This window comes from Macaca mulatta, chromosome 5 (genome assembly GCF_049350105.2).
Source record: "Macaca mulatta isolate MMU2019108-1 chromosome 5, T2T-MMU8v2.0, whole genome shotgun sequence".
In the NCBI taxonomy this organism is placed as follows: domain Eukaryota; kingdom Metazoa; phylum Chordata; class Mammalia; order Primates; family Cercopithecidae; genus Macaca; species Macaca mulatta.
In genome coordinates, this window is record NC_133410.1 from 19,646,920 (window position 1) to 19,670,394 (window position 23,475).

The 23,475-nt window shown below is 40.0% G+C and overlaps 1 protein-coding gene across 4 annotated transcripts in view; it reads left to right on the forward strand.

The window, feature by feature from the left end:
• Window positions 1–17,490, forward strand: part of SLIT2 (slit guidance ligand 2) — a 370,465-nt gene extending 352,975 nt beyond the window's left edge. For 2 of the 4 annotated variants that reach the window (XM_015138091.3, XM_015138093.3), the window contains 4 exons: window positions 6,897–7,051; window positions 13,783–14,071; window positions 14,361–14,572; window positions 15,689–17,490. In XM_015138091.3, coding sequence (XP_014993577.2) covers window positions 6,897–7,051; window positions 13,783–14,071; window positions 14,361–14,572; window positions 15,689–15,930 — 898 coding nt within the window. In that variant the 3' untranslated portion in view covers window positions 15,931–17,490. The remainder of the gene's footprint in view (window positions 1–6,896; window positions 7,052–13,782; window positions 14,072–14,360; window positions 14,573–15,688) is intronic. The other 2 variants (XM_078002599.1, XM_078002600.1) reach the window with 1 other exon arrangement.
• The last annotated feature ends 5,985 nt before the right edge of the window (window positions 17,491–23,475 follow it).

Here is a 23,475-nt window from a genome sequence, read left to right on the forward strand (position 1 = left end):
GAGGTTTGATAGACTCACAGTTTCACATGGCTAGGGAGGCCTCACGATCATAGCAGAAGGCGAAAGGAATGGCTTACATGTCTTAGATGGTGGCAGACAAGAGAGAATTGAGATCAAAGCAAAAAGGGAAAACTCCAATAAAACCATCACATCTCGTAAGACTCACTCACTACCATGATAGCAGTATTGGGAAAACCACCCCCATAATTCACTTATATCCCACTTGGTCCCTCCCACAACATGGGGAATTATGGGAACTGCAATTCAAGATGAGATTTGGGTGGGGACACAGCCAAACCATGTCAGTAATAGTGCCATGAATAAATGGAAAAATGAATAGCAGCCTAAATTTAAGCAGTAGGTCCTCAGACAGGGCTGGAGTATTAAATTTTTATTCTCAAGTAGGCTAATAATGTGCTGTCTTTCAAAGTGACTTTCTTTTCATCTAGAAAAACAAACTTTTTTTAAATGAAAGTTATTATTGAAAAATATATGCTTTTTTTAGATTCAAATTAATGTGATTTTCCAAACCAGGCAGCTTCTTTGGAAACACAGCTAACTACTGTTTAAAAATAAGAAAATCAGATGAACCACCTTACCGGTGTGCAAGTTTTCATATTTAGGCAACCTGCTCAAATTCAGGGGACTTTCTCTTACCTACTGTTACATTTGGTTGGCTACATACACTCTGGACTGTGCAGTTTACAGGCTTACATTTCAACAAAAATACAAAAGAAACTCAACAAAGATGATCTCTGTATCTGAGAAGCTCAGTCTCATTGGGGAGACAGACAGTAGACAGAATCTATATGGTATTCTTGTTTCCAAGATGTTTATTCAGCCATTCTTGATATGCCATATGTAAAAGTCCCCCTGTTTAACTAGCTTATAACCTTGGGCAAATTGCTTCGTTTCTTTGTGCTTCATTTTTGTTATCTCAATAAATGCAATTAGATCTGCTTTTCATGTTTGGTTATGAGAATTGAATGAATGTAAAGCACCTGGCATCGTGCTTGGCACAGAGTGGGCTCATAATAGTGAGTAGTGCTGATGACTCATGGATATTCTTCCTGCTCAGATATCCGGATACAGAAGAATAAATACCCAAGTGGGAATTTTATAGCCTGATATCTCACTCTACAGTATGTTCAAGTTTAGAGAAGCCTTTCTAGTTTAGAGAATTTTATTCATATTAATCTGTTTTAAAAGTACTGATTAAAATATTACTTGAAAAACTATTTTCTAAAGCTTTCTTTTGAAAAATTCTTATATCTGGTTTTTTTTTTTTTTTTGAGACAGAGTCTCGCTCTGTCGCCCAGGCTGGAGTGCAGTGGCACGATCTTGGCTCATTGCAAGCTCCGCCTCCCAGGTTCACACCATTCTCCTTCCTCAGCCTCCCGAGTAGCTGGGACTACAGGCGCCCACCACTGTGCCTGGCTATTTTTTGTATTTTTAGTAGAGACAGAGTTTCACCATGTTAGCCAGGATGGTCTCCATCTCCTGACCTCATGATCCGCCCACCTCAGCCTCTCAAAGTGCTGGGATTACAGGCGTGAGCCACCGCACCCGGCCTACATAGATATCTTTAATCTCATTTGGCTTCCCATTCCTTTTGACTAAAGAGATATGCAAGAATATTTTTTAGTATCACTCTCACTTCACAGGTGAAGTATCATCAGGCCACAGATACCAAAATGAGATGACCAGTTGAGTTTGTTTGGTTTCCAGTTCCTATTCCAAAGCGTGGAATATGCCACTAGATACTTCAATTTTAATTTTTTTTTTGAAATGGAATCTTGCTCTGTCACCTAGGCTAGAGAGCAGTGGCACAATCTCGGCTCACTGCAAACTCCACCTCCCGGGTTCAAGCAATTCTCCTGTCTCAGCCTCCAGAGGAGCTGGGATTACAGGCATATGCCACGATGCCCAGCTTATTTTTGTATTTTTACTAGAGATGGCATTTCACCATCTTGGCCAGGCTAGACTGGAACTCCTGACCTCATGATAAACCAGCCTTGGCCTCCCAAAGTGCTGGAATTACAGGCGTGAGCCACTGCACCCAGCTCAGACACTTTAAAATTTTAAGGCAAGAAGTTGAAGCACACATAAAGAAAAACAATCTGTTTATTAAACTACAGAAATACATTATGTTTATCATTGTTAATGTATTGTGTGTAAGCAAAGTAGATAAAGAAAATCAGAGACATTTTAAAATCCCTCTTTTAGGCCCCAAAGTTCTGAATTATTTTTCTGTAGCAGACCACAGACAGTGGGGTAACTGCTTTGTTTTCATGTATCCACTTCCAGTATATAAATTCAAGAAAACAAATCTCAGGAAATAGGTGAGCGTAGTAAAACTAAACCTCATAGTAATAGTAATAACTGCAATTCAAATTCCCAGTGGAAAGGCTCAAAGTTAAGTGGTTCGCTTGTAGTTTTTGTGAGTCATAAAATATATTATTCCCTAGGGAGTGGTGAAAGAGAGTTTATCAATACTTATCAGAACCCAGAAGGATGCCATGCGTTGCATGTGGGTATGTAGGAGACAGCTGCTACAGACTGAAAAGTGGATTATGGCTTTATAGCTCAGGCAGTCTTACTATGTAGCAACTAGTGTGTTGATCACTGCTTTTATTCTATTTTATTTTATTTATTTTTTGAGACAGAGTTTCACTTTGTTGCCCAGGCTGGACTGCAGTGGCACTGTCTCAGCTCACTGCAACCTCTGCCTCCGGGGTTCAAGCAATCCTCGTGCCTCAGCCTCCTGTGCAGCTGGGATTACAGGCGCCCACCACCATGCCCGGCTGATTTTGTTTGTATTTTAGAAGAGTCAAGATTTCACCATATTGCCCAGGCTGGTCTCGAACTCCTGAGCTCAAGCCATCTGCCCATCTTGGCCTCCCAAAGTACTAGGATTGTAGGTGTGAGCCACCGCTCCTGGCCCACTGCTTTAATTTTAAACGAATGTGTAAACAAAGGATTCCTGGACATCCCCCAGTTTATCTCATGCTAGAAAAGACAGCATGAAACACCCAGTTAGAATGTTATTAACTCTGAAAAATTCTCTTTAGGTCCCATGTGTAAAATATCATCTTAAAAAACAAATTGGCCAGTTGTGGTGGTTTACATCTGTAATCTCAGCACTTTGGGAGGCAAAGCCAAGAAGATCGCTTGAGACCAGCCTGGGAAACATAGCAAGACCCTATCTCTACAGAAAAATTTAAAAAGTAGCTGGGCATGGTGGCATGTAGCTGTGGTCCTAGCTGCTTAGGAAGCTGAGGCAGCAGGATCACTTGAGTCCAGGAGGCTGAGGCTGCAGTGAGTCATCATTATGTCACCGTACTCCAGCCTGGCTGACAGAGCGAGACTCTGTCTCAAAAAAGAAGGAATCTAAGATCATGAACTTCACTGTGCTTACCTGTTAAAAGGTCAAGATGAGACTTCATTTAATTCCAGGGAGATGTAAATGGAATTAATCTCAGTGATAAGTCTTGTGAAGTTCTGGTGTGATCAGATTAGACATTTAAAGCTTTTAGGGAGAGGAAAGTGTAGTCAGTCTGAATCTCACTCATAATTGTGAAAATAAAATCCAAACTCAGTTTTAAAATCCATATAATTTCTCTGCATTCTTCAAAGGCTCGTTGTGAGATTATTACTTTTATTAATAATTCAGTGCTTTTTAGTAAATGAATCAAGTTTTGCTATCATACAAAGTTATTTACTGTAGAACTTTATTATTCCCAGGCTATTTGGGACAGAAATTGTATATTAAAAGCTTGTTAGTGGTGAAAACACATGCCATTTGTCTAGGAATAGGTATTCCTCAGGTTTTCGATTATAAAAGTAGTACATAATAATTAGGAGCACATACACTTGAGCCAGACAACCTGGCTTCAGAACTGTTTAGCCACTAACTAGATGTGTCACCTTGGATGTCCTAAGTGCCCACCTCTTGTTGTGAAGCTTATGTGAGGTAATACTTGCAAAGTTCTTAGTGCCTGGTCCTTAGTATGTGATATATAATCCTTTGCTCTTATTATTTGCACTTCTCTTAAAAGGAAGAAAAATCACCTAAGGTCACACTAACCAAAGATGACATGTCTAATGAGAGCTAGGACAAGCTGAGCAAGATTTATCTCTCAGCATTATCCTTGACGATACTGCCACTGAAAATTCCAACTATGTTTTATACAATGAATTTTCAGAGGTCTTGTCTTAAACATGCTTGAAGCGTAATGATTACCTATAGATATCATCTAGGAGCATTGCTAAAAACAATTGATATATGTTATGCCTAATACATCTCCCTTATATTTACTTACCACATATTTTCAGATATAAATAATACATGGCCAATACTTTAAATTAGCTTACAATTATCAAGAGTTTAAGACATGTACTTCAAAAAAGAAGAAAAAGGAACAGAGGAGGGAATAAAAGAGCAATAAGTAAAGTGAGTTGATGATGAAACTACCTACCTCCAAGTTCCAACTGCATTCGGGTGTTTAAAACTGTAAAGTGTGTTAACTTAAACCACACAATTGTACTGCATCAGACACAGTCATTGATGATGACATGCCTGAACTGACTGTCTAAGACCAATATGTGACCAAGAATCCATTCCTTGGTAATATATGCATCTTTTCTTTGCAGTTTTAAAGAGAAAATGGGGACCTCATTATTAATATTTATCAAGGTTGATGTTGATAGGACAGCCAAATAAAACTACTTGGAAAGTTGTGTGTAACCTCAAAGTAAAAAGGAACTGGCTTCTACTCTATGTCTGTCTTTATTTTAATGTTTTACTTTAAAACTTTTAGTAACTTGAACAAGATATGCCCCCAAAGAAGTTATTACATTTCTGCCAGCCTTTAACATTATCCTACAATTAATATTTAAAACAAAGCTAAATTAAATTCTTTCATCAAGAAGATTCAGAAATAGGGTTGAATTATTTGTATCATGATGATCGTGGTTGGGTGGGGGGCCGATATGATAGTGATGGTGATACTAATATCTAACATTCATTTTCGCTATGCTGAGTATCTTTCAGTCATTTTACATAGTCCTCAAATTAACCATGGAAGGCAGAAATATTTATTAGCATTTACTGAAGAGAAAACTGAAAAATATTAGTAATAAAGTAACTTATCTAAATCAAACACTTCATAAATGCAGGACCAGGATTCAAATCCAGGATTATCTGACTACAGAGCCTATATGCTTAACCATTAGCTGATGTTGCTACTTGGCATACCCTCTTAGGAGAGAGTCATATTTAAAACCACTAATGGATGGTGTGCAACTTTACTTAGAAAATAATTTTCTGGTCTATTTTTTCCTCTGCCAATTGTATAGATGTTAAGTGTTAGGATAATTAAAAGTGTAAAAGGCAAAAATATTGATTGACATATCTAACATTTAATTTTATAAAGTTGTTATCTGAGACAGGCTATCAAAGATTCCTGCACACGTGGACTCTTCTAACCGCTTAACAGAAAGAATGTCAAATGTTTTCACATTTCTGCAGAACGATTTCTCTTGTTCTCAAATCAAAAAAACATTTTATTATCTGTCAGCATACAATGGAATATGATTAGACTCCAGTGGTGAAAGCCATGCAGAAATATGTTAATGCATTTTTCTATCATTCCCTAGACTTTGCCATTTTACAAATTTAAATATCAGTGCCCAGAAGTTTAATCAGTCATCTTGCATACAGAGTATTAAGTATTCACATTTAGTAATAATCTATCACATGCTCCCATGTTTCCATGTTGGAGCCTTTTTCAGTCTCTCCAGTATCCCAGCATGTTAGATCTTTAATCATCACCATTAATTTTTTGATCCCAACTTCCGTTATGCCATATTTTTCCTGTATAGCGAAAGGTAAGTATGTTCTTAACACTGCACTGCGTATTGGTCCTATTTCTTCTTTGGTCCTGTTTCATTGGTCTGGTTTGCTTTTTTGCCTGCTGTCACACCAGTGTTAGATATGCAACTACACTTTAAAAACCATGTAACACATATTTACTAATTGCACTCAACTTCATCTTATTTGTTAATTCTCATTTTCCATTTAACTTTCTTCATCTTTTTGTCTTTATTCACTTCATCAATTTCTATAAGCCCTTCCAAGGTTTTTAGAAGGTGACAGTAATAATTGTTAGACCTGGCCCTTGAAAATTATAGAAAAGAATCTAGAGAGCCATTGTCATTGCAGTATTTCCTAGATATCACTATGTTAAGCATTTTATTTCATCTGTTATTCCCGTGTCTCCCCTGAGCATAGATATCTTCTTCACAGTAATATCAGTTGATGAAAATGCACAGAAAGTAAGAGGGTATTATTAACCAATTTCAAAAAGTACCAAGATCCCACCAAGTTGGTTCTCCTTGCATTTGCGTGTATGTTTGATTCTGATAAGTCATAATATACAGTTTTTTAAGAGCAGAAGCCAGGAGTTGCCTAAGGTCAGTGTGTTAGAGTGTTTTTAACACCGGCCTAGGTTCCTTGTCTTTTCAGTACAATTTGAAGTAATAGTGTCTTGGTAAATGGAACTTTTATGGCAGTTAAAAGCAAATGTATAAATTATCCTTTGGAATTGCTACATGTTGAGAGAATGTGGCTGGATGATGATGAAATGCAGTTATTTCTACTTCTCATCATAAAAGAACAAACTTACTTTGTATTCAGTTCCTGAGAAGCTGAAATCAATCACATCTCCTTGAAAATACCTATTTTTGAAAAAAATTCAACTACTGGTCTTTATCTTCAGTAGTGTTAGATTGCCGTCTCTTTTCCCAAGGAGTGCTTATTAAAGTTTGTATTTTAACTGCCTTGCTGTAATGAAAAGAAAAGGGAAGAATCAGCCAACTTTTTGTTTCCGTTGTAGTGTGGAGACAATCAATGATGGAAACTTCCACATTGTGGAACTACTCGCCCTGGATCAGAGTCTCTCTTTGTCCGTGGATGGTGGGAGCCCCAAAATCATCACCAACTTGTCAAAGCAGTCCACTCTGAATTTTGACTCTCCACTCTACGTAGGAGGTAAGCGGTTTTCCAAGTTCTGTTGGTCCTCAAACCCTGTGATTCTCATCTTGGATGAATTCTGAAGTTTATTAATGCCTAGTGCATCAGTATTTGTCATTCACCAATAGTGATCAATCCTTGAAAGATGGATGGCAAAGACAGAACAGAAAGATCTCTAGGTGGGTATTCAGGGATCATTTTATAATCTCATCTCTGGTTCTAAGTAAACGTGTCATCTGGATAGAGAAGGACATTAATTAATATTTCTTTTGTATCAGTCACATGCTGGGTGATTTATACATTATATAATTGAATCTTATATTTGATCTGGTCTATGGAAAAGAAAGTTGGTTAGAGGTTAAATCATACAATCAAGAAAATGATAAAACAAGTTCAATGCAAACTGGGGAGTAGATGAGCCCACCCCAGCTCCCTTAAGGAGGCAGACCCTATCAGCTCAGTCAAATGTTGCCGTGCTGGAGCTTCTAGTTGCTAATTCGTGTGGATGATAGGATAAGTATCACTGTAATCCAGTGACTGAATGAATGAATGAACAAATTAAATGTACAAATTGTACTGGAATAACAAGAAATAGTTCTGTTCCACCAAGACCTTAAGGTGAATGAACAGGAGAGAGGGTTGGAAAGGTAGGTTAGGACTTGCAATCATAGAGTGAAGACCCTGGGCTTTATTTTTAAGTGTAAAGAAGGCAGATCAGTGAATAAATGAGGGACAGAAATATAAGCAAAGTTCTGTAGGAGCCCATCGGAGAGGACCCGCAGAGGAGGGAGCTCCCGTTCTTGCCTCTATTTGGAGGAACAAAAATAAACTGGAGGCATAGAATTTCAAAATTCTGGTAAAGGAGCAAGAAAGCAGTCAATGCTGAATTGAGAAACATTGGATTAAATTACATTGAATTTATTTGAACTGACTGATAAAACTAACTTACAGATGAATAAGTCAAAGCTTTGAACAGGTTAGTGTACAGTTTCATCACCATGACAGATATTTTCATGAGTTTCACATCATTTTCTGAAAAATAATAACCTATGCTACACCATTATCTCAACCACTCAGAGCCTTCTTTTTAGTGCCTCTAAGTCCAGGGCATTTCTGTTTTAATAATTTCAGTAGTAGACAATCTTAACACTTTGACAGAGTTGGATTGTTTTAGAAACAGTTCGAAGTCTTTGGTTCAATTCTGTAAATATTTATTGAGTACTTAACCACATACTAGGAACTAAGTAAATGGATACATAAAGGATACAAAGTTGAAGAAGCAAAGTCCATTCTACTCCCTAAAAAGTCAGGAATGCAGAGGCATCTTCAAGTAACTATGATGCATTATCAATAAAGTGTTGCATAGTGAGTCTACTCAGCGAGTTGACTGGTCTAATTGCTTCACGGCGGAGACTCTCATTACAAAGCAAGTCGTCCATTCTTGCCAGCATTCCAGTTAACAGGGTTGCTTTTAGGTGGGTGAAGCCAAGTCACAAGTGTACCTTTGATTTGAGACAAAATAAATTATATTTATTGAGTCCATGCTATGTGCCCAGCACAGTGCTCGTTTTATAGCCTTAATCTGCAGAGACCTTAGGAATTAGGTATGATTTTCTCTGTTTTGTATTCCCTGAAGAGCAATCCCAAGGATTTTATATAACTTGGCCAAGTTCACAAAGCTATTATGCAGTAGACACCTCATTTAAGTCCAGGTCCGCCTGACTCCAGAGCCACCTGCATTGCCATTCACTTCTTAACATAAAGCAGAAAGGGAGCATATCTAAGTGTTGTGGCCTTTTGTTGTTTATTTATGGACTTTTCATTCACTTGGTTTTATTATGCTTTCATTAGAATCCACTTCATTAAACCTTTCAAAGCCCCTTTAGAATGGAGTACAAAACAAATTTTAAAAATAAAGGGGGCTGGACATGGTGGCTCACACCCATAGTCTCAGCACTTTGGGAGGCTGAGGAGGGAGGATCACGTGAGCCCGGGAGGCTGAGACTGCAGTGAGCCATGACTGCACCATTGCAGTACAGCCTGGGAAACAGAGTCAGACACTATCTCAAGATAAAAAAGAAAATACAGGATGAGACTGTTTAAGTCAGAACATTCCTCCTTCCCCAGTCCCCAGCCCAGAAAAAAAAAAAAGAGGAAAAAAAGTTTTAAACTCCAAAATGAGAAGTATTTATCCTTCTGAAGGTCGAGGGCCTGGAAGAATTCAAACAGCACCTCTGTGCACCCAGGCCTCAAGGAAACCACTTTCATCCCAGTCCCACTGCCAGAGATCACCATGGGTCCGCTTTCTCCCCGCTTAGAGTGCAGTCTCAAGGGTGACTCAGATTTTCAAAGCACAAGGAACCTGTAAGACCACAGCCTTGAATGCTGTATGGCAAAGGCATGAGAAGCAGAGGGAGAAAAGGAGAGCGAGGTAACTAGGTTCCCTTTCAAAGTGGTGACTACAGCCGGGCGTGGTGGCTCACACCCGTAATCCCAGCACTTTGGGGCCGAGACAGGCGGATCACGAGGTCAGCAGATCGAGGCCATTCTGGTTAACACGGTGAAACCTCGTCTCTACTAAAAATACAAAAAATTAGCCAGGCGTGGTGGCAGGCGCCTGTAGTCCCAGCTACTCGGGAGGCTGAGGCAGGAGAATGACATGAACCTGGTAGGTGGAGCTTGCAGTGAGCTGAGATCGCGCCACCGCACTCCAGCCTGGGCTACAATGGGAGACTCCATCTCAAAAAAAAAAAAAAAAAAAAAAAATATATATATATATAAAGTGACTACAATGAGATACCATCTCACACCAGTGAGAATGGCTATTATTAAAAAGTCAAAAAATAACAACTGCTGGCAAGGTTGTGGAGAAAAAGGAACACTTATACCACTGTTGGTGGAAATGTAAATTAATTCAGCCATTGTGGAAAACAGTGTGGCGATTCCTCAAAGGCCTAAAAATAGAGCTACCATTCAACCCAGCAATCCCACGACTGAGCATATAGCCAAAGGAATCTCGATCATTCTCTCATAAAGACACAGGCATGCATATATTCATTGCAGCACTATTCACAATGGTAAAGACATAGAATCAACCTAAATGCCCATCAATTCTAGACTGGATAAAGAAAATGTGGTATATATACACCATGAAATACCATGCAGCCACAAAAAAGAATTGAGCTGATGCCCTTGGCAGGAACATGGATGGAGCTGGAGGCCATTATCGATAACAAACTAACAGGAACAGAAAAACACATACCGCATGTTCTCACTTATAAGTGGGAGCCAAATGATGAGAACACATGGACACAGAGAGGGGAGCAACACACACTGGGGCCTATTAGAGGGCGGAGGGTGGGAGGAGGGAGAGGATCAGGAAAAATCACTAATGGACATTAAGCTTAATTCCTGGGTGCTGAAATAGTCTGTACAACAAACCCCTCGTGACATGGGTTTACCCAGTTTGTTATACGGTAACACATATACACTGTTGATGGGAGTGTAACCCTCATATACCCCTGAACTTAAGATAAAAGTTAAAAAAAAAAAAACAAAAAACAGGGGTGCTGCCCAAGAAAGACTGCCTGAAGGTGTTGCCTCAGCATATGGGGAGAGGCAGCCCTTTGGTGAGTATATGGAGAGGCAGCTTCATCTACCCTTGGGTTATACCCAGGATATGTGCTTTACTTGACACAATTTTTTTTTTTTTCCTGAGGTGGAGTTTCGCTCTTGTTGCCCAGTCTAGAGTGCAATGGCTCAATTTTGGCTCACTGCAACCTCCACCTCCTGAGTTAAAGTGATTCTCCTGCCTCAGCCTCCCAAGTAGCTGGGATTACAGGCGCCTGCCACCACACCCAGCTAATTTTTTAAATATTTTTAGTAGAGACAGGGTTTCATCATGTTGGGCAGGCTGGTCTCAAACTCCTGACATCATGTGATCCACCCACCTCGGCCTCCCAAAGTGCTGGGATTACATGAATGAGCCACTGCACTTGGCCGACACAAAATAATTTAATTTTCTTTTTTTTTTTTTTTTTTTTTTGTCTATAGTCCAGCTGAACCCTTATTACCTAATGGGGAAAAAAAATCAAGAAATAAGCCCCATGCATGGAAATCCATGTATATGCGACATATGCCCTCCTTGTCCTGCCATGGGACAGAGGACCTAGGCTTGATACTTGGTCTCTTTATTGCTATTTTGAGGCCTGTAGAAATAAGGCTACAAGCTGTTTGCTGAGTTATCTGTTGGTTGATTGACTGATTGATTGAATGACTTCCAACTAGGTCCATGGCATAGAGGAAAGGCTTAAAAAAATTCATGGATCTGGCTGGGCGTGGTGGTTCATGCCTGTAATCCCACCACTTTGGGAGGCCGAGGCGGGTGGATCACCTGAGGTCAGGAGTTTGAGACCAGCCTGAACAATATGGAGAAACCCTATCTCTACTAGAATTACAAAATTAGCTGGGCATGGTGGCGCATGCCTGTAATCCCAGCTTCTCGGGAGACTGAGGCAGGAGAATCACTTGAACCCAGGAGGCGAGGGTTGCAGTGAGCCGAGATCGTGTCATTGCACTCCAGCCTGGGCAACAAGAGTGAAACTCCATCTCAAAAAAAAAAAAAAGATCATGGATCTACTTCTGTTTGTCAATGAAGACCTAGTTTCCTAGCTAGCATGTGAAAAGATTGACTCAGAATAATTCTTGATTTTATGATAGCCTATTGAAAGTCAAATATATGTATGATGTCTAAACATTTTCATTTACAGATTACTTTAGTCAAAGCTGGGCTTTTTCTAATTGTTAACTTTGGAACAAAACGGAACAGATTTACTAATTGTTCTCTGTGCTGTGGCACTTTGCCAATCTGTATTTATTCTTGACATGTGCACATATGCGTGTTGTGCCTATATCAAAATGAGCTATTAAAAATAGTTTTGGAAGAAGTTCATTTTTAACCACTGAATAAAGGACCATAAATGTGTGGTCATTAAAGTCCTTATGATGGATGGATGTGGTTAAATTAGAAAAACTGACCCCAGGGCAAGGAATTTTCTGTCACCAGTCCTCTCCTGGAAATGGTAAGTTTCATCCTTTTGGCCCTGCTCTAGAAAGCAACCCACAGCAAGAGGGACATGACTAGACACCTGTACTCACAGAACTTCACAGCCAAGAGACTTCATTCAGTACCTGTCAGAGTGTAACCATGGACTACCTGAATCACCTGAGCTGCATGTAGATATTTAGATTTCTGCACCTTTCCTGTTCCAACAGCATCAGAACCTCAGAAGGGGGAGAGAGTGGAGCCTGCAAAACTGCCTTTGAGCATGCACTGCTGTTGGTTCTTACATATGACAAACTTAGGACAGCTTCTCTGGTCCATATGCTCATGATATATAGATGACAATGCTAAGCCCCAGAGAGAAGAAACAACTGCAAGTGCACACAGAACCAGAAATCCTTACCCTCTACCCTAGTGGTTTCATACAGCTAGCTCTCTGACTTTGGTGGCTGCTTTGAATGCCAATGGATGAGTCATTTCCTATGAATGGGAAAGGAGAAGGTGGCATAAGTTCGGACCCACAGTGTGCTACAGTTCTTGGTCTTTATAACCAACAAACCCCCTAAAGAATGAGAAACTGGGTCTTCCTCAGCCTAGAACTTCCAGCCAGTAGTCCAGAGTTTAGGCACAGCTAAAGCATAACTGGGGGGTTGTGGGGAGGTGGTAGTGGCGTTGCCAGCACTCTGAAAGCCTCCAACACCCTCCCCGCTTCCCTGGATGGGTGCCTCCTGCAGGATGCCTTCCAGGGACTAAGGGTCTGGCTTAGGCCATGGAAAGATTCTTCCGTTTTGCCAAAATGAGTGTTACCAGATGACTGTCGCTAGTGGAATGTATATATACAAAGATTGCAAATACTCTGTTTTTGAAGGGATTTCTTTTTTATTTCTGATTTCTTGGACTATGAAGTCTTCACTCTCAATTAGCAAGAAAGAAAAAATGATGTGAATGAGGTGCTGTCCTGAAAAGAATCAGGAGTGAGTTTATGGCATTGACATCGTTGACCAAGCTCAGGGACGCTGCCAGGAGCGAGCTGGATTCGTTGCCAACTTAGAATGTGGCAGGGCTGGGGTGAATGGTCACTGTGAACCCCAGTTCTCAGCCCCTGAGACCTGGTGGACCTACCCCTGATTCCAGAGATAGAGGAGGTTCTTCTCATCAGCCTAACTCTAACCTAAACTCACTGGGTCACCTTGAGCATGTCGCCAGGGCTTTCTGAGCCCTAGCCCCTTGTCTTTAAGATAAGGGATAGAATTAGAGCACTACAAACTGAGCTTTATGGAGCTCCAGACTTCCAGGAGTGTGTGCCTGGAGGTGGGGGGTGGAGGACAAACGGAGAGGGAGCATTCCCTTCCCCCAATCTTGCCTTTAAGGACAGTAGCTCTGCCTCTACGTTTTATACATTTGTGTACATGTAAAGTTTTCTTTGAAGCAAATTTTAAAAGTTAAAGATTAACCACCAGTGAACTAGGTATTTTGTTCTAGTTGTGGATTAGAATTCCCTGGAGCGTCTTCCAATACAGAACAAAAAAAAACACACATCTCTTCTCCACTTCACTTCCCTACCACCCTGTCCAAATATCCTGCCGTAATAGGTTGGCAGTGAGGTCCTAAGCATCAGTATTTCTGGGTAGCAAATGGCTGAGAAATCCCCAGAGAGCCTGACCTCTGACCCAGTGTTCCTCCCCAGGCATGCCAGGGAAGAGCAACGTGGCATCTCTGCGCCAGGCCCCTGGGCAGAACGGAACCAGCTTCCACGGCTGCATCCGGAACCTTTACATCAACAGTGAGCTGCAGGACTTCCAGAAGGTGCCGATGCAAACAGGCATTTTGCCTGGCTGTGAGCCATGCCACAAGAAGGTATGTGCCCATGGCACATGCCAGCCCAGCAGCCAGGCAGGCTTCACCTGCGAGTGCCAGGAAGGATGGATGGGGCCCCTCTGTGACCAACGGACCAATGACCCTTGCCTTGGAAATAAGTAAGTTCCTGCTGCTTGGTAGTTGAGCACACACCTGAAAGCCTCAAAGCCAAACCCAAGGAAGGAAGGAAGGAAAGAAAGAGGGGAGGGGAGAGGAGGGGAGGGGAGGGGAGGGGAGGGGAAAGGAGGGGAGGGGAGGGGAAAGGAGGGGAGGGGAGGGAAGGTTCATTAGGCATTAGCACTCTGTCCCTCATATTTTCTCAGTCATCCTCCATTCTTACATCACCTCCGTTCATTCTTACCTCCTCTGCTGAATGCATTCCCACTCCTGTGTTCCTCCTCCCTGTAGGTGTGTACATGGCACCTGCTTGCCCATCAATGCATTCTCCTACAGCTGTAAGTGCTTGGAGGGCCATGGAGGCGTCCTCTGTGATGAAGAGGAAGATCTGTTTAACCCGTGCCAGGCGATCAAGTGCAAGCATGGGAAGTGCAGGCTTTCAGGCCTAGGGCAGCCCTACTGTGAATGCAGCAGCGGATACACGGGGGACAGCTGCGATCGAGGTAAGCCAGCCCCACCGGGTACCTCGCTCATAGCAAAGCAAGAAGGGTACCCCGTCTTTGAAAAGAGAGAGAGAAAAGGTGGGGAAAAAAAAAAAACAGGAGCAACAGAGAGGGGAGTGATAGGAGAGAGAGGAGTGATAGGAGAGAATACCAGGTCTTCGCACTACTTGCAGTTGCTGCTATTGATTTATTTTCAAGTATTATGAAGGCACCAGATGTGAAATGGCCTTAAACCTCCACCACAAGATTGTACGCAGCCTTCAGATGCTTCTCACAAGTTGATTTGCTGTAAAAGAAATACTCCTTTTTACCTGAAGCACATTTACTTTACTCCTGTCTTACCTTTACCGACTGTTCTCATCCATATATATTATTAATCTTCTGGCACACAGAAGATGGTCCTCCTAATTCTGCTCTAGTTTTAGTACAAAATGACCTTTGACCTTAGAATCGACTGATTTATCACAGCAAATCATGTGGGTGAGAGGAACGGAAACAGGCTGACTTCTTAGTTCACCTTCCTCCTCCTCCTTTGTCTGCGTGATCAGAGCTCGCCTGGTCTCCAGCTGGCACGGATTTTGTTTTGTGTGTCAGAGGGACGAGACAAGAAGAACGTGCCCGTGGAAGCTTTTAGCAGATGTCTCTTTTTCGAACTACGTACTTCATACTGGGGTAATTTATGAAGTTAGTGGAATGTTACTTGTATTAAGTAACAGATCGGATAATATTAAACTCCAGGTCTAATAAATAAAATCGCATACTCTCTGAAACTACTCCCTGTGGTAAACAAAACCAGCTGTTAGTAGTGTAAAAACAGAAAATGTGTATTTTTTTTTCCTTTTTTGCAATGAAAGAAAAGATTTAGGAATCCAATTTTCTTGTCACTGCAATAGCATTGTATTTATACTCTACATATATAGCTTTCACTTGGCTGAAAATAAAGACCAAAAAGAAGTATTTTTCAAAGAATCGGAAGCCGTGCCACCAGCTAATAATATGTAAAGCAGGTTACAAAGTGGAAGCAAAGGCTTCTGAATTAAGTTGTGGATTCACAGTCACTCTGCATGACTTACAGTGACTGTTCTTAAAATGCTTGTGCTTTTTGTTCTTTTCCAGAAATCTCTTGTCGAGGGGAACGGATAAGAGATTATTACCAAAAGCAGCAGGGCTATGCTGCTTGCCAGACAACCAAGAAGGTGTCCCGATTAGAGTGCAGAGGTGGGTGTGCAGGAGGGCAGTGCTGTGGACCTCTGAGAAGCAAGCGGCGGAAATACTCTTTCGAATGCACTGACGGGTCCTCCTTTGTGGACGAGGTTGAGAAGGTGGTGAAGTGCGGCTGTACGAGGTGTGCGTCCTAAGCACGCTCCCGGCAGCTCTGTCTCTGGAAAAGGTTGTATACTTCTTGACCATGTTGGACTAATTAAGGCTTCATAGTGGAAATATTTGAAATATATTGTAAAATACAGAACAGACTTATTTTTATTATGAGAATAAAGACTTTTTTTCTGCATTTGGAAAAAAAAAAAAAAAAAGAAATGCTTGAACTAAAGCTTCCCCTATGCTGGAGAAGTATGAAGAAAGATATACCTGGAGGCATTAGAACAGCGATGGGAACCATTGCAACTCGGGTCCATCTTTGTAACATGCTGAAGACAAGCAGAAGCACATGCACGAGGGGCAGAGGAGCTACTGTGCACTGCTGTGAAATTTTCCAGAGCATAAAACCTGCGTACCCTCCTTCACATCAACTAAGTTCACTAGGACATACCAAGCACATGCGTGTGAATGAGGATGCAAGGCAAGAGAATGGAACTCCAGAATTCACAGATAGAACAAATGGATGAGAAATATTTCGTGCAAAATATAAAGTGTCCTGAGGATCTGGGTTCCATTCACAAGAGGAAATGAAAGTGATAAAATAAATTTTATCTTCCTTTTAAATGTCAGCATGTCAGCAGAAGCAGCACACAAAAGTCTTTACCATTTTCCAGTATTAATTTTTTGTAATATAAATGATAAAGGAGATGATAAAGAACCAATAGATTATTGATAAATAAATTAGTAATAATATGATTTTTTTGTTTCTATGAGTTCTAAACAGCCCTATACAGTATTCAGTTTCCATGAGAAATATTTATTGTATCAAAGTACATTGTACTTAACATTTTAGGCCATCCTTTTACTGTTCCTTGATGCTTTAATATATATTAATTTATAATTATCCTGATATTTTTGTACATTTTTCAAACTTAAAAAAATCAGGATTTTTTTTTTTTTTTTTTTTTTTGGCAATAGTACTAACATAGGGTTTTATCTTGGGATAAATATGTGTTGGTCTGTTTGTTGACCTTGACATCTGCTCACTGATGTCACTGACCTACTGGCCTCATTCAGGACACCTGCAGAGAGTGTGCAAAGTCCAAGAGAGGAAAACACAAATCTGTATGTGAGATGGTCATTGTACAGAAAGGAGTGGCCCCTCTGCAACATGTCCTCTCAGAAAAGAAATGGTGTGTAGCAATCAACACTAGAAAGTAGACCTTTTGCAAATTAATATGTCCTTGACCTTTTTTGCCCTTTTCTGGGGGTGGGGTGGGGATAAAAAGACTGTCATGTCAAGAACTGTGATTTTTTTTCCCCCCAAACAATAAAACTCCTTTATTATCTTAATGTTCCCATGTTAACATGTTTGCTGCTAAATTACCATGTAGAATTGATAATGATTTATAGTGGACTGTGCTCTTCCCTCATTAAAATCCCAGGGTGCCCTGTAAAGATGCAGATGTTTCTTCCTGAAAACTTCTTTTTTTTACAAAGAAAATTAGATGTACATGTATAATTCAGTGTGCTTTGTCTTTCTCCAGACTAATATCAGTTACACTGCTGATGTTTGTAAATTAAACAGATATTTACTTCATTAACAGCTTGGTGGTTTTCTTAGAAATTGCACAATAGGCCACTCCTTAAGAATTTATTAATCAAAATGATACAGAAAGAATAAGGAAGAAAACCTATGCCTTTTTGTTGCCAAAAATTGGTGTGAGATTCACATGTTGTTATTTCTGGGGACTGATACTGGAATGGCCACATAAGAGAGATGGATATAAAAATATACAATTTGCTGAAAAAAAGATATTCATTTTTTTTTTCAAAAAAATTGTAAGATGAAGTCTAACTAAGATGAAATGTTTTTGTTCTTGTTCTTCTTTGGTTCTCCCTCCCCAACAGAACCAGGGAGAAAACAATAAAAGCCACTGTTAGGCCAGGGTTGGTAACATCAAGGTGTACTATCCAGGACAGAGAAACAACATTGTCTGGGAGGAATAATCCTCATCAACCATAGTAAGATGCCTTTGTTTCCATATAAACAAACGAACAAAAAAAACAACCATGCATACACACATGCACATACACACACTCTCGGTCTCTCTCACAGACACAGACATCTAAGCATTTATTCATTCTTGTTTAAAATGTCTAAATTTTAATTATAGAAACAACTATATAGCTACTCTAAATTATTCAGTCCCATTGATTGCTTCTTTTTTCCAAGGGGTTTAAATCATTCATTAAATGAAGAAACATCTGTGAAGATGACATGATTTAGATTTGTGTTTATAGACATGTATTATCCATACAGCCACTGTTTTTTGAGTGCTACTTATATGCCAGGTACTATGCTCAGGGTTTTCTATGAAATATCTCATTCATCTATATAAATCCATGAGATTATTGTGCTTCCTGCTTTACACATGCATACAGGGCTCATAAACAGAGGAGCTGGATTCCACCTCAGTCAGGTATTCCAGACCACATTGTCTGTAATTAAGGCAACAGCTTAGTAACTGCTACCTCTACTTGGGGACTTTCAAGCCTTAGAGCCTTATGCCACAGCCCAATAATTTTTCCTCCTTATGTAGGTTTAAGTAATCCAGACTAGAGACTTTACATTTGATGTTTCATTTTTTAAGGAAAACAAAAGTGAAACCTTCATAGCTTCCAGACTGTGTTCTTTCTCCTTCCTGCTTATAAAGACAAAAAATAAAATGATGGCTGTCTGGGATATGAGCTGAGTTAGTAAATTTCTTAGAGGATTGTTTGCCTTGAGATGTGACTACCTCCTGTCCATGCAGCCTTTAAAAAAAATCCAATAGTCAAATAATTACTAACAAACAAGATAAATTTAGGGTAATTATTAATATTACAAAAGTTTCCTTACTTAGAAGGTCTTGCCAATAGGATTACTTTAAATAGGAAATTATTCTAGAGCAGATCCAACAGAACTATGCATTAAAACAAAAAAAAATTCATGCATTTTAGAATCAAAGCTACTACATGGAATAATGTGCATTGTAATCTGAAATGATAAAGTAGCTAAACATCTCTAATGTGTTTAATTTAAATTCTCACATGAATGAGGCACCATCAGGAAATGCCATGGGGATCTGACATGTGTTTGATTTAAGATGTGTTCATTGAATAATAACCATCTCAATCATCTTTGGAATTTGTTTTCACTACAGATTTTCTGAAATTATTTCTAAGCAATATAGATGAACCCCTATTTTAAAATTTCTCTGAGAGTTTTCTTTTTTGGGGTGATTTGCTTCGTCAGCAGCAATTCTTTCTGGAGAAATGATCAAAAGATGTTGAAATTGATTCAGTCCTTAAAGACCTCAAGCTTTATGGTGTCATCTACCTCACGGAGTGACCATTATTTCAAAAATAGTGCTCGTAAGAAAGGAAGCTATACAAGGATAGGAAGCTTCATACAAAGTTTTACATTAAGTATCTAAAGCTATATAAAATACATAAGTTATCATTTTTATTCCTGTGTTTTCAAAAATCAGTTAACAACACATCTATATTTCCTACCTCCTATCATGTGCAAGAAGCTACAGTAAATTTTTGATACACGGTTTCACATGAAACAGACATCACTTCAGCCATTTTAGAGCTTACACTCTATGCAGCTGGGGTTGAAGTTGAAGTAGGTAATAGATATTATACAAATGGTCACACTAATACATAATTCCAGATTGTGATAAGCATCTGAAGGAAGTTATGTGATATTAGAAGAAAGAACGACAGAAGAATCCAATCAAACAAGTGTAAGGAGGTTCGGGAATGCCTCTGTGAGGAAGTGACATTAAACCGAGTCATGAAGGACCAAACAGAGTCTAGGATGCAGGCAGATGGAAGCTTGTGTGGGAATAGGGATGGGAGTTCATGCGGAGAGAGCAGCCCATGTCTAGGCTGGAGGAGGAAAACAACTCATGTGGTCAAGGAAACAAAAGAATTTAGTGTGCCTGGCGTGAGGTATATAATTGCTTTTCACACAACAGTGACCATTTTCAGGATTTCTTAATTCACCATATAGCCCATATTTTTCTTCTGAGCATCTGTTTGCAGTGAGGTCTCAAAACATCAACAAGAAGGGATTTCCATTTTAAAATAGCAGCTATTTGGCTGTGCCTAATGTAGCTCCTGTAAACTTCCAAATGAAATATCTCTGAGGATATAGAATATATCCTCGAAGTAGCAGTGAAAATTAAGAATAGTAGTGAATATTCATGAGCTGACGGCTGATAAAGCTGGATTGAAAAAAAAAAGCAACCACTGGCCAATTCATGCTTCGAATCTCATGTGCATTTTTCCTGCCCTGTTTATACCAAGATCAGAGACTTGGGAAATGAGTCAACTGGAAACATAGCAGAAAATGCCTGTGCATTAGGTGTAAATTAAAATCTGAGTTTTAGTTACATCATGGTGACTGCACTGGGCTGGGAAACCCCAACCTTCTGCCCTCCAACCCACCCTCTGCTCTGTTGAATGAAAACAATGTATTCCTCTAGATTATTTGAAAATATATCTCTAACTCCCACTGTAGGATAAAATCCAAACTCTTTAGTTCGGTATTCCAGATTCCTCACAAAGTGGTCTTCTCAAATCGGCCTTTGGTATGTGCTCTTAGATTAACAAATGCTAGGGAGGGATATTGTAAAGCAAATTCTGTGCTGAATGGCCACCTTGTGGATATGAGATTCATCCACATACAGGTGGTAGTTGAAGGTAAGAAAATGGGTAAGCTAAGTTAGAAACACAACAGAATGAACTTAACCAGAAAACTAACCCCACTTCAGATGATACATGTCTGGAATGAAGTAGTCCCAGAATAGAGAGAGAGAAAGAGGAAGTTTTAATAAAGCAATGAGGTAGTTACTGGCCAGTAGTGGGTAAGGAATGATAGACTGTTCTCTTAATAAGTCTGATAACAAAAGAAGAAGAGAGGATGGCAGCTGGAAAAGTTGATGAGGTCACAGGGTTGTCATTCAATGAATCAATAACTATTGGTTTATCACCTATAGTAACAGCTTGTGAAGAAGTGGGGCAAACACTTGAGGGGATCATCCTGAGATCCAAGCTGGAAGAGCAAGACCAACCTAAGTCATCCCTTACATGAGCTTGTTGATCAGTGGACGTAAAAAGCAGAAGCCAGATATAGTGAGATTGAGGAAACAAGATGCCTGAGAGTAAAAAGTTACAAAATCACCCAGAGTGAAGAGAGCAATGTATATGCAAGAATTCTTTATCAAATAGAGTTCTCCATTGCCTTCCTCCTCCTCCCCTCACAAAGGGGATACAGCATTTCAAGGGCTTTGTCTAGAGATATAAAATTCAGCTGAGCAGAGGAATCGCCATCGGCATTGGGAATTAGCTTTGTCATTGTATCAATAAGTGGCCAGCTGAATTTAGATTCAAAAGAGAATCAAAAATTAAAAAGCACACACAAGAACACAGGGAGTGTGAGAAACAGCCACAGAGACCATTGTCTAGAAAATCTGCTATCATTAATCTTACTCTCCCTTCTTGAAGTGGCTAGAATTATTTTCTATTGTTTTTTTCACATAGATGGTGGCAGAGAGATTAAGTGACTTGCCCAAGGTCACACAATCCAGGTCTCCTGACTCCAACCATAATGCAATATTGATTTCACTGGAATTGAAAGGCAAACTCTATCAACAGCCCCGTGAGATAATGCTGGAGGAGTATTTCTCAAGGAGAGTTATTTTGGTTTTAAAAAATGCCCATGAATAGCACTCACTTTCCCAATAAAAATGCATTTTTTAAATATTTCCCACTTGGTAAAGGAAAATAAATAGTGCTTTTTACTGGAATTTGCTTCCAAAAAAATGAAAGTGAAGGGATGGAATGTACATGGTTGCTTCAGTATTTTTGGTCATTGTTCCGGTCAGATATGCCTTGATTGAGTGGGCTGACCTGGAGCAATTGAATTCCGTTGCTAAGATAGTCACAAGGACAGGACCAAACATGCCCTCGTCCAGTTATATCAGCTGCAAAGTCACATCCTTGGACTCAATCCAGCTCACAGGGTATTCTTTGTAAAGAAAAAAGAGACAAAGTTTAAAAAAAAAAAAAAACTATAGAGGAATTTCTATTTGAATGAGCGTGTTTGATAATGTCCCTTAACCATAATCTCAGAGGCCTGTGTTATCTCAGAAAGGAGAAAGATGAACATCTTTGAATTGCCTAATCTTGCACTTGCTTGATCCTGCTTGGTCTCTGCTCACAATATTACCATTCAATTACCTCCACCACTTTCAATTACATCTTACTTTCAATTACATCTCTACATTGATTTTTTCTTCCTATTATTTCTGTGTTAGCCACAATTCTCCTCTGATGTTTGTCAACTCCTTTTCGGAGCTCTGAATGAGCAGGAACACATTTCTGAGTGACACACACAATACCCTGTTTGATTGGGAAATAAATCACTTATCATTTGGCAAAAAAAGCACCTGCTGGTCTAAGCGTTCAGTAAATGAAGTAGCAATCATTATATCTCTGTTTCTTCATTTAAACTTGTTTTCCTTTTTTCCCTTTTCTTGTAAATGCTTCCATATTTTAGAAAATTGACACACAATTGTACCAATAGAAAAGATGGTCTGAGAATGAAGAAGTACAGGATAGCAATTCACATCCTGCTCTTTCCCAACTGAGTACACCCAGGAGGCAAGAGACCCAGGCAGTGCAACTGAGTCAAACCTAGGGCTGCTCCTCTGGACCCTGACATACATACATACACACACATGCACAGACACACACACATACACATAGGACTATGAAATAATGTAGGAATAAAGGGAAAATTAAGTTACTCAAAGAATTGACTGATTTCCAAATCTAAAAGGGTAATCCTTACAGCTTTGCGTAGTACTCTCATCTCCTTCACTTGAATTCTATTCCTTTTAAAAGCAGAATCTCAGTACACAGAAAATCAGTTTCAGTATGGGACCAGACCAGTGGGTCCATAATGGGAAAAACATCTTTGACCTGAGAACATCGGGGGAGTTACCTTTCCAGGTTCCTTTTCTCACCCCAGCTTAGGTCTTACTTCTTTTACATTACAATGTAATAGAAGTGTGTATCTACCCCGTTTCTCAGGAGACACTAGCATGCCCTAGTCAGTCTCCTACAGACACTGTGATATATCTGCTAGAAAAACATCAGGACCAAAGGACTTACCCTGCCAGCTTCCGGGGCCTCTCCCAGTGGACAGTCCTCAGCTCTTGGCCAACTTTGGAATTACCTGGCTGAAGGTAAACATCTTGCCCAACATCACACAACTTTCCTAGGGCAGTCTGATCCACAGATATAAAGATCTGACCCCTCTCCCCAATTTGGGATATTAATGAAGGGCCGTCCCCGTTCACAGGTCCTCGTGGGATCAGCTGAAACGTTCTTTAACACAGCATCACAGCGCAACTTTTCCCTCTGCCCAAGCCTACCTCCTTTCTTTCCATCCACAGGTGGTGACCTTCAGAGCACTCCCTCATAAACCTCATGCACGGAGCATCAGTATCCTAGGGAACACACCTGGA